This window comes from Nilaparvata lugens, chromosome 7 (assembly GCF_014356525.2).
Source record: "Nilaparvata lugens isolate BPH chromosome 7, ASM1435652v1, whole genome shotgun sequence".
In the NCBI taxonomy this organism is placed as follows: domain Eukaryota; kingdom Metazoa; phylum Arthropoda; class Insecta; order Hemiptera; family Delphacidae; genus Nilaparvata; species Nilaparvata lugens.
Genome location: NC_052510.1, coordinates 38,815,843 through 38,833,946, shown reverse-complemented (window position 1 = coordinate 38,833,946; position 18,104 = coordinate 38,815,843). Strand labels below are relative to the sequence as shown.

Here is an 18,104-nt window from a genome sequence, read left to right as displayed (position 1 = left end):
AATTACTTCATTATCCTCGTAGTAGTGATAATAGCCGTTCGAATTCTCCTGTTCGTTATCAGAAGTCTACTGATAACATCTCTAAAATTGCTTTGAAATCGAAATCCGTTGATTCGATCACTCAAACTGATAGCACTATAAATGTTGTTGAGAATTCAAATTCTTCTAAGCATTGTGGTATCACTGATAATGTTATTGATAAGTCATCAATTGATAGTTTAATTCCTAAAACGAGTGTTCTTCTAGGTACTGCTCAAGCAGTTATTAAAAATTCATCTGGTTCGTTTATTGGTGTTCGTTTAATGATTGATTCTGGTAGTACTGCTAATTTCATCACAAAAGATCTTGTTATGAAAATTGGTTTATCTGATCATGATTGTCAACAAAATTTCTCTGGTTTGAATTCCTCGAGTGTAGGGAATTCTTCTGGTGTTGTGAAATGTTTGTTGAAACCTAAGGGCTCAAATCACCCTCGTCTAGAAGCTGAGGCTTACGTGATTGATAAAATAGTTGGTTCATTGCCCCCTATTTATCTCAGTTCAAAAGTGCAAAATGAGTTGAAAAAATTAAACCTTGCTGATCCTGTGTTCTATGAACAACGTTCCGTTGATCTTCTATTGGGATGTCAGTTATTCAACAAAATATTACGTCATCATAGTCAAGTCTCATCTAGTGAAGAGTGTTCGTTTTGCGTGATTCCTACCGTGTTTGGTGACATTATTTTGGGTGAATTTCCAAATCATTCCGGTCTTCTTAATCAGTCATTGACTGCATTAATGACGTGTCCCACCTCTGAGAACTCATTGAATAATTTGGTTCATAAGTTTTGGGAAAGTGAAGAAATTCCTAATCATAAATTTCCTAGTCCCGATGATGAGTTTTGTGAGAAACATTTTGCTGAAACTCACACGTGTGATACTGAAGGAAGATATGTTGTTCGTCTCCCTTTCAAAGTTGACACTAATCAACTCAAGTTTCATGAATCTCATGATGTTGCTTTAAATCGTTTTCTGTCGTTGGAGCGTCGTATGCTGCGTGATGCTCGTTTGAAATCTGATTGCGTATCATTTATGGTAGAGTATCTTCTTTTGGATCATATGGAAGTTGCTAAAAAACCAGGTAAATATTTTATTCCTTATTTTTGTGTATTCAATCCGTCATCAGCCACAACAAAGGTTTGTGTTGTATTTGATGGGTCTGCTAAAAAGAGTCACATTTCGTTGAATCAAGTTCTTCATTCAGGTCCAAAATTGTTAAATGACATATGTGATGTGTTAACTAGATTCAGACTTCACTCATTCGTATTCACGTGTGATGTTACGAAAATGTATCGTGCTATCCTCGTTGATGAAGAAGATCGTTCCTTCCTTCACATATTGTTTCGTAAAGATCCTTCCGATGATATTGTCGTTTATGAGCTCAAAACAATCACATATGGTTTGAAACCGTCTGGTTTTCTTGCTCAACGTGCTCTCATTCAACTGGCGAAAGATGAAGGAGATAAATTTCCGTTGGCAGCAGCAGCTATTCGTGATGATATATATCACGACGATTTTCTCACAGGTGCAAATTCGTTGGAAGAAATCTGTGAAATAAAATCACAACTTTGTAGTCTTCTAAACTGTGCTCATATCAAGTTGAATAAATGGAGCAGTAATTCTCCTGAGTTCTTGGATTTGATTCGTTCTGAAAACACTCAAGTACCACTTCATATCAGTGATGAGCCTAATTCAAATGTGAAAGTTCTTGGCATAATGTGGAACCCAACTACCGATTGTTTTCATATTAAAGTCTCCGTCCCAGAGTTTCAAAAGAAAAACTCTAAGCGCACTGTTCTGTCCGTTATTGCGCGTCTGTATGACCCTCTCGGTTTTATAGCTCCAGTAATATTCAAAATGAAATGTTTTTTACAAGAGCTGTGGAAGTTGGACATCGATTGGGATACGCCGATTCCTGTTGACTACAACGAATGCTGGAACGAGCTGATGAGAGAGCTTCCTGCTCTAAGTTCAATTTCAATTCCTCGATGCGTTTATGGTGATGCTTTTTCTTGTCAAATACTTGGGTTTTCCGACGCATCGCAGAAAGGAATCTGTGCTTGTATCTTCTTGAGAGTTGTGTCGTCAGAATCCACGGTGAAATGCTTCCTGTTGAAAGCTAAAACTAAAGTTGCGTCGTTGAAAACTCTGTCTATTCCTCGATTAGAGCTTCAAGCTGCGTTGTTGCTTTCGAGATTGTATGTTTCAGTCCTTCCTTCACTGGAAAAAATCAATCTTCAATCTACGTTTCTGTTCAGTGATTCAACTATTGTTTTATCTTGGTTGCATATACCTCCTTACAAGTTGCAAACGTTTGTTGCAAATCGTGTTGTGAGAATATTAGAGTTGACTAATATTTCTGATTGGAATCACATTGCTACTGATTTCAATATTGCCGACGTTGGATCAAGAGGCATTTCTCCCCAAAACTTGTGCAATTCGCAAGATTGGTTCAATGCTCCAACGTGGTGTTCTAATTCGTTGTGTTGGCCGTTGTCATCTATGACTTACCCTGCTACTGGATGTGAAACAGAATAAAGGTGTTTTTTGAATATCACTGAAGAGACTGCTGTTATTCAGATAACACGTTTCTCCTCATACATGAGATTGTTACGTTCCTGTGCTTATGTTTTACGTTTCGTGAATAACTGTAAAGCATCTATTAGTGGTGTCTGTCGTAAATCAGGCGCACTTAGTGTTCAAGAGTTGAAATGTGCACAAATTTATTGTGTTAAAATTGTTCAAAAGTGTCATTTCAATCGTGAACTCGACCTATTGAAAGAGGGTAAACCTTGTGATAAGAGTTTCCAAAAATTGTCTGTATTCTTGGATTGTGATGGTGTGATTCGTGTTGGTGGCAGATTGGTTAATAGTGCTTTAGGATATGAAGCCAAGCATCCTTGTTTGATACATAAAGATAGTCATTTTACTAAACTCCTCATTGAGTATTATCATATTTCTCATCTTCATGCTGGACCAAGAATAGTGCGTGCTCTTATTCAGCGTTATTTTTGGATTGTTGGAGCACACAGTGTTATCAGAAATGTGATTTTCAATTGTACTCGTTGCCGTTTATTCAATGCAACTCCTGTTGCTCCCGTCATGGGTGATCTTCCCAGCTCTCGTGTTGTTCCCAGTGCTCCCTTTCTGAAGGCTGCGGTCGATCTAGCTGGTCCTTTCACTGTCAAAGAGAGTATTCGGCCCAAAGCTCGTATGTACAAGGCATACTTTGCACTGTTTGTCTGTCTGGCAACAAAAGCTTGTCACATTGAGGTGCTTACAAGTCTTTCATCCGAAGAGTTTATTAACACTCTCCATCGTTTTGTTTCTAGGCGTGGATTGCCTAAAGAAATACTCTGTGATCAAGGGACGAATTTCAAAGGTGCTGCGCGACAATTGAAGGAAATTGTTGAATTTCTCAGATCATCAGAAAATCAATCCAACGTCTGTGATGCGATGTCATCTAAAAGCATCCAATTTCGTTTTAATATTCCACATGCTCCTTTCATGAACGGAATCTGTGAGTCTTATATTAAAAATGTGAAATTTCATTTGTTTCGTGAAGTGGGAAATTCGGTCCTAACTATTGTTGAGCTTTCCACTCTGTTGGTGAAAATTTAGGCGATACTCAATTCGAGACCGTTGTATGCGCTCTCTTCATCTCCTGATGACTAAGAGGCGCTGACTCCCGGACATTTCCTTGTTCATCGCCCTCTGTTGGCGGTTCCTGAAATTGACGTGAGTGATGTCAACGAGCACAGACTGTCTCGTTGGGAAAAGGTTAATCGCTTCACTCAGAGATTGTGGAAGAGGTGGGAGAGTGAATACCTCCACACTCTTCAACCGAAGAATAAGTGGTTTGAGAGTGACACAAACCTTCAGGTAGGGCAGTTAGTATGGATTAAAGAGGACAATTCATCACCCTTATCATACCCGTTAGGTAGAGTCACCCAAATCATAAGTGATGCTAAGGGTATTGTGCGCTCAGCTCACGTGAAAACTAACTCTGGTGAGTATGTTAGGCCAGTTAGGAAACTTGCCCCCATACTTCCCTATTAGTTTAACCCACACACCAAGTTTTCCGTTTTCCTTTCCTATTCCTTTTCCCTTCGTTTTTCCTTTCCTACCGTTCAGTGCATGTTGTTTTGTTTTTCTTTTACTTTTAAATTTTAGTTTTTTTTTGAGTTTATGATCTTGGAAATGGGGCATTCCAAGGCGGGCGGAGATGGTGGTTTCTTTATTAAAATGTTACTCATTGCATGCAGTAAACAGGAATGGGTGGTGGATTCACAGCGTCGGCAGCCTTGATTGTGGGCTGATTAGTTTGCGCTTCCCTCCCCTTCCCCCTCTCCCAAAGAGGCAAGATAACCTCTCTCCCTCACCCCTCCTTCATCCTTCCCGTATATCTTTCCACCCACCACTTCAAGAAGCGTTGTCGAGAAGGCACCATCGTTTTTCGTTTTCGTTCCGTGGCGTTCAAGCTAAACGCAATTAATTACCTCGTTTCGTTTCGTGATATATGTGCAATACGATATAGGCCTACGCATAAAGACAGGATATCGTCAGCAGTAACTTCTACACACGAGATACAGTCCACTTCCTCGCCAGTTCCAAGGTTAGTGCAAATTAAAGACTTACTTTTGGGGTTGTCGACGTTTTCGTGAATTAAATCTTAATTGTACCCCAATCCATAGGTTTGGAGACAGGACGGGATTACCAATGGGCCTAGAGCTGATTTTCGAGGAATTAATTACATTTGAAATTTTTGACTCTGTCATTAACTTTAAATTATTTTTTAATCTTTGCAGCATTGCTATCCTTAGCGTATCCTTATCCTCAGCGTTCAAGCACCACTTCCGAATCACGTTTATAAAACGGGAAACTTTCAGACCACCGACCGGAACTGTCCAGTTCAATCCACAATAAGTGACGTGTACGAGGGAAATTCTCCGACGGTGAGGGAAATTTGTGCGTATGATAAAGGGAAATTGCGCTTACGTGATGAGGGTTGCTCAGTTCTGAGTTTAGAGGCCAGAGCTGTATCACCAAGGCTACCGGTCGCTACGACCTTCTCAACAGGTGAGAATTTCAACACGATTCTTGTTTTTGTTTACAAAATTCGAATTCCAAAACCACCACTTGAAATCTACACAATACAACAATATCCTCCGTAACTAGCTGTGAGTCGGGAATCTAGTAAACTCTTCCCTTCTAGTCAATAGCAGAACCGACATGATAAGAGAGAGTTGTGATAACGTAGTGAGTGGAATCCATCTCTCTCCAATGCAGTGAGACGTACGCCAGCTGAACTCTAGCTGCGTAAATATTATAACAGGGATGAAAACTTCCTTTTCATTGAGACAGAATTTTTTCTCTCCGTTCCATTTGATACCCTTATAAACTCGATCCTAACGGCTTTATTATTTAGAGGTTTCATTCACGGGTCATACCAATCATTTTACGATGCTGTTCTGCTAGGAGAGTTTACTAAATTATAATCTACAAAACATTACTGTTGTATAATATTGCAATACTTTCATCAGGTATTAAGAGTATTCGTTTCATGATTGCATAGTATTGTTCTTCTACTGAAGGCTATTTTGGAATTTCATAAACTTAATTGAATATTTTTTTCCAATTCTAATGAAATTTGAGTAACTTTAGTGATATCATTCAAATACGGTAAACTTGAGAACGTCCCAATCCCATTAAATCATTTAACAGAAATGTATATTTCAATAATAATGATTATAAAATTGACACTCAGCTTCATTTTAATTTTGTATCCATCAGACGTGTTCGATATTCCTGTGGATGCTTCATTCTATGAATGTATCTTGATGGATGAATAGTGATATTGAGTAATGATACAGTAGATCCATCGATGATTAATGAGAATCAATTGACCCTATTCCGATCATCATGTAAAATAATCCTGATTCACGGCATTTGCAGTATTAATTTGAAAATTACTGTCTATTCGAATACTAGCTTGGCTCATAATTCTAATGATTAGCCACTTCCTAGAATTTCTAGAACTTGGCGGGTTTATAAAATTTCACAATGTATCATTAAAATGTAAATTTGTATGGCTTTTGTTGGTGGGGAGTCACATGTGAGAAGGTCCCACCTCGCCTGAACCCTAAATATATAATTTGAGCCGACTGTCATACTCCAGCCGGGACTAACAGTTAAACGTGCCCATCCGATAACACGGGAGTGACCTTGTTAAAAAACGTTTGGTAATGAGGATGTTTAAATTGAACCCAGTATCTCTAGGCTGCCACGCAAGCACTACACCACTGCCACTACACCACGGATCACTCCAATTTATCATTTATTCTCAATCATTCAATTATTCTGTATTCAATGATAATTTATTGTGATTATAGTGTTGTATTTACTAGGATAGTTATAGAGTTATTGTGATTGTTCGTAGAACTGATTGCAAGAATAGATTTGCTAAGTAGTAAGTAGTATTTTTATTTTAATATAAAGTATAATTTGTCTAATATTCATAATTTGCATGCCTTAATTCATTGCGTAGTCGATCTGCATGCATAACTCTTGCGTAGTCGATCTGACTACAGTAGGGTAGATTATTTGTCTACAGTCGATTGATTACCTATTGACAATAATTATCTAGTATGGGACAATTCAATTCACAACCTTAATAGCTCCATCAGTTGACATTGATGAAAGAAATAAATGATTCGACAGAACATTGCAAACAATTAGACTGGTTTTCATCTGAAATAGAATCAAAAGAGAGAGAATTTGTTTAGAATGTTTGCAGAGTAGAAGTGGTGATCGTTTGAAGCCAACTGTTGCGCTTTGCAACGGTGCTTGCAAGTCTCGGAGTTTGGGTTGTTGTGCTGTGTTGAAATTCAGGATGGGAGGGGGCTGTTTAGTTCAGGAGAGGGGGTTTCGGATAGAACGAGCTGAATCTATTTCCAGCTATGAATGACATTGAACCTGTCATCAAACAGCACACTAACCAACTAATCGATAGAACAAGAGAGGACATTATTGGATGACAGATTGGTAGTCACAGTATTGAGACATTCAGTTCATAATGCAAAATGAAACTATATTTTGGAAAATTAACAAAGAAATTCAGCACAATATTTTGCCTTTCTCTGTGTGGTAGTAGTCTTCCATCTATTAGGTTATTACCTAGTGAAAAAGAATATCAGGCTCTATTCCATGTGATATCATAATACACACAATACATCCTATCACGCAGGATCGCAATAATGGACTAATAAAAAATATTATTCTGGAGAGAATTCAAGGAAAACATCAGAATTCCCTTATACTGAAGTTGGAAACATTACAACCACGGAGGATAAGGAACAGAAACTTTCTAGGAAGATGGAACCATCCTGCTAAAAAATAATAGAATTGATCCAATATGAAACATACACTTACCGTACCTATAACCTAACCATTGATAAAATAATGGAATTAACGCATGCTGTAAATTGAACCTGATGAATACTACAAATTAAGATAGTCAGCTTGTTTCAATCCTGGAAATGAATTTGCTTATGATTATTATCGATTTTAATCCATCACTGGAAAGAACCGCTTTGTCAAGTTGCATGTTCACCGAACATTTAGCTTGTGAATATGGAAAGAGAAGTAATGCACGCACCTATAACTTGATTATGAGAATGGCATTCTTTGTAAATATTTGACAAATGCGTCAAGATGCCTTCTGAACAGAGATAATGGATAAAAACTTGCAACCCATGTCATTGTGATGTTAAGTCACGAACGGTCTGCTCTGTGGTCTAATTAAGGCTACTCTGTCGGTAAATAATTAATCCTAGAGATCTACATTATATTATCAGAATTATAACTTCTGGTACTGGAGATCTGATCTATTTGCATGATAATTTCTAACTTTTCCATATATTACCATTCCCAATACCGGTCACAACAATAATCTGGAGATACGAATTGAAGTTGTCTGAACATCTATCAAGGATATGACATGATCGTTTCCCCTCAGAGCAGGCTGGTTGAATGAGCCACAAGGCAAGAGACCAGACATGCACAGGGAGGCCGAGGAGAGATGGATGTCAGAACAGGTTTTGCTCAACAAGTAAGTCTAATCCATGAGATAACAACAACGATGACTGAATCATTAATTTGACTTCTAATATCATGCAATAAACAATAAATTCTCCATCTACTGAAAATAGTGAGGAAATTAATCAGTAGTCAAATGCTATTATTTAGATTAAAAAGATGATGATTGATGAAGTTCTAAAATGTCATGATTTAGATTTCCTTATGTGTAGAACATCATAATCACGGTTTATAAGTTTAATCAACGGATACTGTTTTTATTGGTAGATTGATTGACCATCATTTTTCTGTTGAATTTCTCCATCTTCACTGTTCAAATTAACTCTTGGAGTCTCTAAATTTCGAATACCTCTTCTTTTCATATAAACTAGTTTAGTATGCAAATACATAATTTATTTCATCGTCCTCTCTATTCTCCATCATATTTGTTCCTTAAGTAATTTAATGTGAAAATAAAATTGATAATGTGTCATTTAATTTTGTAGAAGTGTTAATTTCTCATGAATTATTGTGAAAACGCATTTTGTGGTGGATGAGGACTTTACAGCGCAGAAAGTTACAGAATACCACTTAGCTTGACTAATCAGAGAGGACAATTAATCAGCTTAATAGTGGCGTCACACATTAAATGGCTGTTATTAAGGTAATTTGGTCACATATTAGTGCCTCTCTGAATTACCATCAAGGCAGTGAAATGGCTCATCCACTCATCAAAATAATGGCTTCTATTCTTTCCGGCAGTCACAACAGTCTACATCTATTGATTTTCCTATATCCGTCACCATCTCTCTCTCTCACTTACTCTATCTCTCTTCATTCTCCGATATGAGTGAAATTAACTCCAGCTCTACCAGTCCAAAGTCTCTTTCCTCATTCAGATTACTTGCTTTCATGTTGCAACTGAAAGCTTTTCAGTACATTTCAATGGTCATTGGAATTTGACGAAAAAAACGCTCCATTGTCAAAGAAGGCGGACGGATTTCCAAACCACATGGTCATTCAGTATTTCTGGATGGATTTGTTGGCATTCACTGTGATTTGAAATTTTTCAGACTTTTCCATCCTATTTCTATACATTTTCACCACTGTTTTTGTATTCACACAGTAGAGAACTATTGGATTGGTCATTCATTCGTTAATTGAAACTGATGAATTGATTCTCGAATCATGTATATGGAAGGATTGATGAAAGTATTCAGTGAAGTGATGAAACAAACTACTCCACTCTTGAAGATCATATACAACAACAGTCAACATGACAACAATTTCATGAGAAAGACATGACAACAATTTCAATAAGACAATGAGACATTGTCAATATTGTAGAACCGTTCCATAATTGAATAAAAACACAGGTATGTTGTCAAATTCTACACAGTTTTATTCGGTACACGACCATGGTCGTGACCATGACCATGGTCATGGTTGACTCGTCAACAGTCAACTTGAAAATGTGACCGGTGTGGTCACGAAACCGTGGTCGTGTACCGAATTAAAACTCATAAAACTGTGTAGAATTTGACAACATATGTGTGTTTTTATTCAACTTTGACAACAACTTTTCAAAAAAGATGAGTGATGAGCACTGGAAAGTGCAACGCCTACAAGACAGGTTTGAATAGAAGAAGTGAAATTGACGTACTCTGAAAATACTTTAAGATACTTTTTAGGGAAAATACCGTGACCTTGTACTCGAAATAATAGAAGCACACTCTGTTGTAAATTCTTGCAGAAAAACATGATAAACTCATCAAGCAACATCAAAACTGTTGTCCATTATAGGGCATTAGTAAGAATATGTGTATTGAGCTAGCAAATTGTTTTACAGGTAAGGATGTGACGTTATGGGTCGCCGACGCAAGGACAAGCGACGCATCATCCCGGAGCAGGACCGCAGCATCTGTGGCAGCATATGTCTGTGTCAGCTGACGCTGGTGCTGAGTTGCGTGGCCATGGTCTACCTGGCAGTGGCTGTTTACACGCCGGCCTACCAGGCGTTCAACGCCGGCCTCGACCCAACGCCCGTCATGTGTCAGACGGTCAACGCCGCCTGGGTCAACAACTGCGAGTGGGCCAGCTGCGGCGAGTGGTGCCTCACCAAGACCAGCGGCTACTGCATGCAGTTGCACGTCACCGCACGCAACAACGGCACCGACATCACTGTCGAGAACTGCACCCGGCTCAATACTGTGTCCTGTCCACAGGTCAGTTGTTACAGTTGATGAAAAGGTTCTGTTAGCTTGAAATAATGTGTAAACATGTAGTTCATAAAGATACATGAATCGTTTCCAGTTAGTTGACAAAGCTGATGATAAGGCTCTGTTAGCTTGAGCAATGTGTACTCATGTAGTTCGAAAAGCTACATGATACATGAATCGTTTCCACTAACTTGGATTTCGAAAGGGCAAATCACTTTCAATAACGCCCCACCCCCTCCCCCACAGTTGACATTCATCATACATAGATCATACATTTCCATCACCAACCTCTTTCATAAGGTAGATGAAAATTCGGAAAGATTATCGTTTTTGAAAGTAAATGATGAGAATACTGATACAATTAAAAGATGCCGCCAATATAATGAAGGAAGAAATAAGAAAACAAACATCGCAATAGCAGGTAGAAATGTTAGAAGAGCTGACACTAATGACAGAAATGTTGGGAATGTTAGAAATGTTGATGAGTCATTCAAAAGATAGTTTCACAAAAGTTGGTGGGAATCATGAACATTCTTAGAAAAATTTATCTCAATATTAATCGCATCAGCACTATATGAGCAACCCCTTCTCCCAGCAGGATCTTTATTCACCCACCATCTATTACAAAGATGGAGTTTCTGTTTCACCTGGTTTTTATTAATTTTAAAAGGAGGTTGAACGTCTTTTAGACGTATACGTAGTGGGTACCGGCACAGTTTCAACTATGATGGAATGAAGAACTATGTTTCATACAAATATCAATAACGAGCAATATTATAAAAGGTGTTGATCACTGTTTGTGATGGATCAAAAAGGTCACATTTTTTCAACTCTTAATGAACTTTCTATTGTATTTCTGTAAGCAAACCATATTCACCAGATAGTTTATGAAATGGAAAATGAAGATTACCTCCCTCAAATCCACCAAGCGATCGCTACTAGCTATTACATTATGTAGCTTCGGCACATGATAGGGCTTAACAGGCATAAGTTAGAAGGAGCTAGCTGAACGGAAGTTCTGACCAGATAGAAGAGTATGCTCTTCCTGAATAATAGACGTGGAATTGATTGCGGTTCGAGACACGAGGTTTGCAGCTGACTGATCTAATATTGAACATCTTGACGATCGAAACCGATACGATATAAACTGGCTTGAAACTATTTCAGTCATTGAGACCTCACAGAGGTCATAGAATCTTCTATTTTGATTTTAATGCGATATCTTGGGAGAATCGAAATTTTTTTTTATATATTCGGATGAATAAATGATTTGCTTCACTAGAACCTTTCTTACGACGAGTAAAGAGAGACAGAGATGCATTTTTCACATTTGAATTTGAATTTCCTATATATAGAGAAATGAAAATATAAAATATAACAAAATGACCTTTTTTTAAAGAAAATTAGAGCCCACTTACAATCCATCCCATCAGCAGTAACAGTTTACTTATAGGTCGAATAGGTTATAAATAGGTTAATGGTTCATTTTTGTTATGAAAATAGATATATGGGGTATAAGGTTCTTCTTCAATAACCGAATTATTGATACACCATTCAAACTACAGCATTTAAACATAGAATATAATGTGAGCTTTCAAGTGTAGAGTCCGCTTGTCTACTCGCTATATAACTGAGACACTGAGAGATGATTGGGAAAACAAGGCATGTATACGACTTGCCTGCGTAAACGTGTGAACGTAATTCTGTGCAAACCTAGAATGCAGCACTGCTGCATTCTAGGTTTATATGGAGGACAATTATTATTCTGTCAGATTTTACAGAATCCGGAGAGCCAGTGAGCTGATTGTGTAAGAGAGAGAGCGAGGAAGAGAGCCTTTTCGATAGTGTCAGCATAAAAATGGCAACAGCGTTTTCTTATTGTTATATTGACATTTTATTTGCCAAAAAGCCCCTTGCTGATCCTAATCCTAATAGATAGCAGCCATAATAGAATTTTATTGTTAACAACAATTTGATGTTGAATGCAGGTGAACGTGAGGGCGTTGAAAAGGTATAACTGCAACAACGACTCTGAGTGTGCCACCCTGACTGGCGTTTTCAATTGCTCGCTTGGTCACTGCGCCAACATGTCCGAACTGTTCCTGTGCCATCACAAGGCTGACGGCATCGTCGTCGACAGCGACAAAGACAATCTCAAGTTGAACGGCTTCTTCGAATGCAAAAAATCAAAGTAAGTCAATTATAGATCAGGTACCGAATAATAGTGGAGGGTGAAAGTGATATTGCAGTCGATTCGTATCGAATAAGAAGGTTTTGATTTGCTACAACTTAGAAGATCGGTCTCTCTTGCCTTCTAAGCTGTTGTTCAACTACAACCGAGAAGGCAAGAGAGACCGTGGCCGTCCAAGGAAAAGATGGACAGATATGAGGTTCGGAACAAGCAGAGATACCCTGAAATCCTGGAAGGTAGTAGGAGAAGAAGAAGAACATGAAGAATATTTTAAGAAAGTGATAATTGTAGATTGATCTTGTGACAACCAGAATAACGTCTTTGTATCTTGATAGTTTTTTGGCTGTAATGGATCTTGAAGTTTCTTTATCTGAATCAGTTATTTAGTACCAACATAAAATGAAAATCAACATTTACTGGTGTTGATATTCAGGTACTAAGACTTACTAGAAATCTAAAGTAGGTTCCTACTGAATGATATAAGTTGGCTTTTTCATTCGTTAATCAGAAGCTCGAGAAATCCAATAGAATATCGCAGTGTAGAACTAAGGCATGGACAAAATCATCGCCATATTCTTCAACAAAAAGACCAATTAAGAATGGGAATATTTTCCATTCACGTTTGTAAATTTCTTCTCCTCTACTTGGTTGTTACACACGAACAATAAAATAGAATTATTCAGTTCGATGTCTCAATGCAATATTACAAAGCTAATTCTATAGAGAACCCCTATTAAAGTGTTTTGTTCTCTTTTGCAGATGTACAAAAATCAAAAGGCCTTTTCTCTGCGATCGCTATTGCAATAAAATAACGACGTCCAGCATGAATCTGTTTATCCAATACGAGGACAATGTTTACGCTGGAGATTGTCGGCAAGTCAAGGTGGGAGACAAACAAATTTGGAACGAACAGGAAATATTTCTAGCTTCTTGTCACACTGTGGAGAGGCATGGCAATAGTCTCAGGTGAGAAGTTCTGCATGTGCTCTGAAAACGTATAAATTCGCAATATACAATATTTATCTATTGTCAGCTTCGTGAATTCCAGCTCCCTCCTTATTGAATTTTAAAGTATCTTTCTTCTACTAAGTTAAGATGTTAAAGTACTTATCACACCCTATTTTTCTTATCAATATTCTAGATTAATCCAGATGACATTTTCATAGGTTCTTCTTATTAATATTCTGGATTGGTCGATATCTATACTCGAAGAAGTGTAATTCTACATTCTATTGAGTATTTCTAGATCTCTTCCAAATTATCGTGATTGCAGCAAGTTATCCTATGAGATTGAGTAACTCAAATCAAGCTTGGAAGATGGGCCTATAGTAGAACGTTCGAAAATAGAAGATCTCAATATTGTCGATTGTGTAATGGAAGAAACCGGCGGACCAGGAAAAAACCACTAGACTAAGATGGACTTCGGCAATCATTGGAATGAAACAATATTCATTCTTTCAACATTCTCATAAATTGTATTAAAATTATTTTCATTGACAGGGCCACCGATTGTCTAAACGGCACAATTCTGGAGGAGAGCAAACTGCCGCAGCCCTTTGTGAACTTCAGCGTGTTCTGGACGCTGGTGGCGAATAGCACGACGCCCGTCGACCCGACCCAGGAGTTCGTGCCCTGGCAGAGCAAGCTCACCATCTACAACTACTCGCGGCTGCTCATCAACCTGGAGGGATGCGTCAACACACTGCGCGGCGAGTGTGGCCAGTTCCACGCCACGCACGACAGTGACGGCGATAATAACACTGCACAGAGCCGGTATCCCTGCTACATCAACAGAGTGAGTGCATTTGTCTCTCAATATTACATAGAGAATGAATATATCCCATGCTCGTTTATGTTAAAGATTAAAAGTCCAAAAGAAAGGACAAGAATAATAGAAAAGTAGAAAAGACTACTTTTCTATTGTTCTTTTTCTACTCTTTTATTCTTCTTTTTAGTGGAAGGAATAAAAGTGAAAAAATAAAAAGAAGGAACTTGGTATTTTATGAAAGTGAATGATAAATTGTCTTTTCTTCCTTCCACTAAACAGAAAACTGCTATACTAGATTTTTAAAACTGCTATATAGCATGAATACTACTGTCTCTTCTTACTGTTTTGGCTGGGTTTGAGAATAAGAACGTATGAGAGACTTTTTTCTACAGCAGCGTCACATAGCTCCACCAAAAACAACTACTATGACTATCGGCTCGAGTTAACAGTGAAATTTGAAACATAAACGCCCTTTACGATATCTTCTTAAGCTAGGTTTACACTATGTAGCAGAGCTAGCAGAGCTATATAGCTCTCCAGCTACATAGTGTAAACTTAGCTTTATGCTATCTTTTCTCTATGCTGTTAGCCCTAGTATTATTATCTAATCTTCTACCAATTTGAAATTTCCCCTTCCCTATTCATGTTCAAATAACGACTCCTCAACAATATTATACGCTATTAATTATCTATATTCTTTGAATGCTGCTTTTACCAATAATTAATTATTCACTTTCATAAAATACCAAGCTAGTTCTTCTTATTTTCTCACTTTTATTCCTTTCACTAACGATACTTTCCTTTCCAGAACAAGATTGAATTCATTTACAGTACCAGGAATAATTCTAATGTAGAATTGTTTCACTACATACTTTTCTAATAATATCCAGACTATTTTCTCTAATCAGCGTCCTTTCATTTCCTTGATTCTCTCTAATAGGTTAAATACATTTCACCAGTTGTTCATGCAGCTTCTCATGCAATTCCTTTAAAAATAATTTGTTTCTTCATGAGCCTACTAGGTACCGTACTATAAAATATTACTACTATAATACTACTACTATCTAATACAATCGACTTCTTCCAAAACCTTTCTTGGTAACCTCTGGTAATTTGTCTCTACCAACGTTGTCCACAGACAACTTTGTAACAGCCCCTCCAACTCATACAAACAGGCACTCTTCTCAATCGATATAAACTATTCTCAGTAGCTTTTTGAAACCTTTTCCTACCATATTTTCCTACAGAACGACATGACAACAACAATAATTACTCCCTTCAACTCATTTATAAATTATAAACTTGAAGCAAACATCAATCATGAATAAATCGGTGTTGAACCTATTTTCGGCAACTTTTTGAAATGTTTTGCAATCATCGTTCCCTACAGAACGACTCGACAACAGTAGTGTCGCGCTTCAACCTGGACAAGACACGGCGGGAACTGTTGGTAGCGGTGCTGGTGCCCCTGATCCTGTTCGTGGTGAGCCTCATTTCGCTGGTGTTCATTGCGCACTCGGTGCAGGTGGGAGACGACGCCAAGATGCGCTGGCGATGGAATTGGCTGGCGTCGCGGGCGGGCGACGCTGACGTTGCGGACTGCATCGGCCTGGGCGGTGAGGCAGCCGACGACCAGCTGCCAATGGAGGCCGTGCTTCAGGCGACCACCGAGGCCGCCATTGCTGACGAGATTGCCGCCAACGCTCAATAACCGGCCACCGAATGCCAGCTCACGACGAACGTGGTAAAATGAGGCGGCAAAGTATCATAGCACAACAGGTATTTAAGAAATCAAAATTGTATGAAGTAAGAAGTTTAAAAAATTGTATGTCGAGTAAGTTTGTAGAAGAATCAGGTTAAAAGCAGGAGAGTATCATTGCACATCTATTTGAAAAATCAAAATTGTATGAAGTTGAGGAAGTTCTGAAATGAATCAGCTTTGAAGCAGGAGAGTATCATAGCATAACAGTATTAAAGGAATCAAAATTTATGAATTTGAGTAAGTTTTTAAATAAAATAGCTTTGAGGTAGGAGAGTATCATAGCAAAACAGGTACTTAAGACATAAAAATTGTATTAAAGGAAATTTCAAAATTAAACAAGATTGAAGCAGGAAAATATCATAGCACAAGTATTATTTTATAAAGAAGACATTTTTCACAATCATAAATGTATAAATTCGAGTAATTTCCGATGTCCAACAGTCCAATTTTGTCCTTCCAATGGCTGTTTCCACAATGAAATTTCCAAGCATATTGAAGAATCTGGATGAATAGAAAGATAATTTATCACGCTACGATAGGCCTATAGTGATTCACCAAAATTATCATTTAGATTTGGTTTCAGCTTACACTGTTTAAACAGTGCATACTGCATACTAGTGCGAATCAAAATATGGAATACCTAACAATGTAGACCCTAACAAAATAGATTGAACATTTTATTGAATTGAGGGTTTTCTTCGACATTCAATGCTATGGTGTGAATGCAGAATGTATGAGAAATATGCATTCATACATTGTAATACGTTACAAGCAATAATAATACCTCAAAATGTATGTAACACCAGAGAAAAATAATGCAATGAATAACTAACGGTAACTTTTCTCTAAGGTCATTTATTGAGGGCTTAACTGGGATGAATGTAATACATTGGAATATATTCTGAGTTGGACAACCGGTTGAACGTTTCCGTTACCGTACATCAAAAATAAAAAGACATATAATAGATCTCATGTGAAAAAGTCGTATCACAGCTTGTATCAGCTTGCATGTATCAAGGCTTGCATGCCTTGATGTTTACCTACTTGTGAACGTAAATGATCAAAAGATCTGAGAGGAGTGAGGAATGATAGTTTTGTACTTCCTTAGTAATAATTCAACGAAAAAGATGATGAGGTTCTTGTATTACCCAGCGGGCTCTCTTAACCCACTCAGTAGGCTTTGGTCTGCAAACTTATCCTCAGGTTTAGGGTTTATACTATATCAATTAGATTACATGTAGAACTGAGACCTGCTTGCCCGTATCATTTTTCGGGAGTAATAACAGAGCTGCTGTTCAGTTTTGAAAATAGTCTCAGAGATCGTTGTATTGGAGACAGGCTCTTTTGGAATAAAACTGTTTTTTGAAAAACAAACCTTCGCTCGGAGCATCAAAGTGGGTATGTGATCTACAATATGATACGTAATCTCAGTTTTCCTTATTTTATGTTTAGGAGTGTACAGACCACGAACACGCAGTAGCATAGCCAGGATTTTGAAATGGGGAGGTGACCAAAATTTTTGGGCCCCCTATAGACTTCACCTAGTGGAATTTCATGGGTTATCTTGGATTTTTGGGCCTCTTTTTCTGGCTTGATGGGGGAGGGGTTGCAACCTGGAAACCCCCCCCCCTTTGCTAAGCCACCACTGCGAACACGCGCATTTTACTTCTCATCGGCTAATGCGGCTATGCTCAATATATCTGCATCTCACAGTTTCTGTACAAATACCGAAATAATATAAATAGCATCAGCTGATGGAAAGTGAAATGCACGTGTTCGTGTCGTATAAGTCTGTACGCACCTTCATAAGTAATATTCCATTCATATATTTCCTACTTTCTTTCTGGAAAATTCGTTAATCATACATAGCATCATTTCACCATGAAAAATTTGTATTGTTAATCCATCAATACGCAACAATTAAATCAAAATATAAATCTAAAAGAGTTTCAATGTACAATACTTGTTTAAGAGAAGTTCAATCGTTGATATGACAAGTGAGGTATTTGAAAACCCTGGGGCAAAACATTATTTTTCAACTCTCGATGCA

The 18,104-nt window shown here is 37.9% G+C and overlaps 1 protein-coding gene across 1 annotated transcript; it reads left to right on the top strand.

Moving 5' to 3' along the window:
* Window positions 1-5,021: 5,021 nt before the first annotated feature.
* Window positions 5,022-16,215, top strand: LOC120352405. The gene is made up of 6 exons (XM_039432714.1): window positions 5,022-5,117; window positions 9,964-10,339; window positions 12,322-12,524; window positions 13,284-13,490; window positions 14,025-14,319; window positions 15,683-16,215. Exons 2-6 carry the CDS (start codon window positions 9,980-9,982, stop codon window positions 16,001-16,003), a joined length of 1,386 nt encoding a protein of 461 aa, XP_039288648.1. The 5' UTR covers window positions 5,022-5,117; window positions 9,964-9,979; the 3' UTR covers window positions 16,004-16,215.
* The last annotated feature ends 1,889 nt before the right edge of the window (window positions 16,216-18,104 follow it).

Bases quoted from the DNA above. Each gene is read 5' to 3' on its own strand.
- LOC120352405 (XM_039432714.1), top strand. From the start codon at position 9,980: ATGGGTCGCCGACGCAAGGACAAGCGACGCATCATCCCGGAGCAGGAC. The intron at 12,525-13,283 runs GTAAGTCAATTA...TCTCTTTTGCAG, and splicing joins TTCGAATGCAAAAAATCAAA to ATGTACAAAAATCAAAAGGC. The intron at 14,320-15,682 runs GTGAGTGCATTT...CGTTCCCTACAG, and splicing joins ATCCCTGCTACATCAACAGA to AACGACTCGACAACAGTAGT.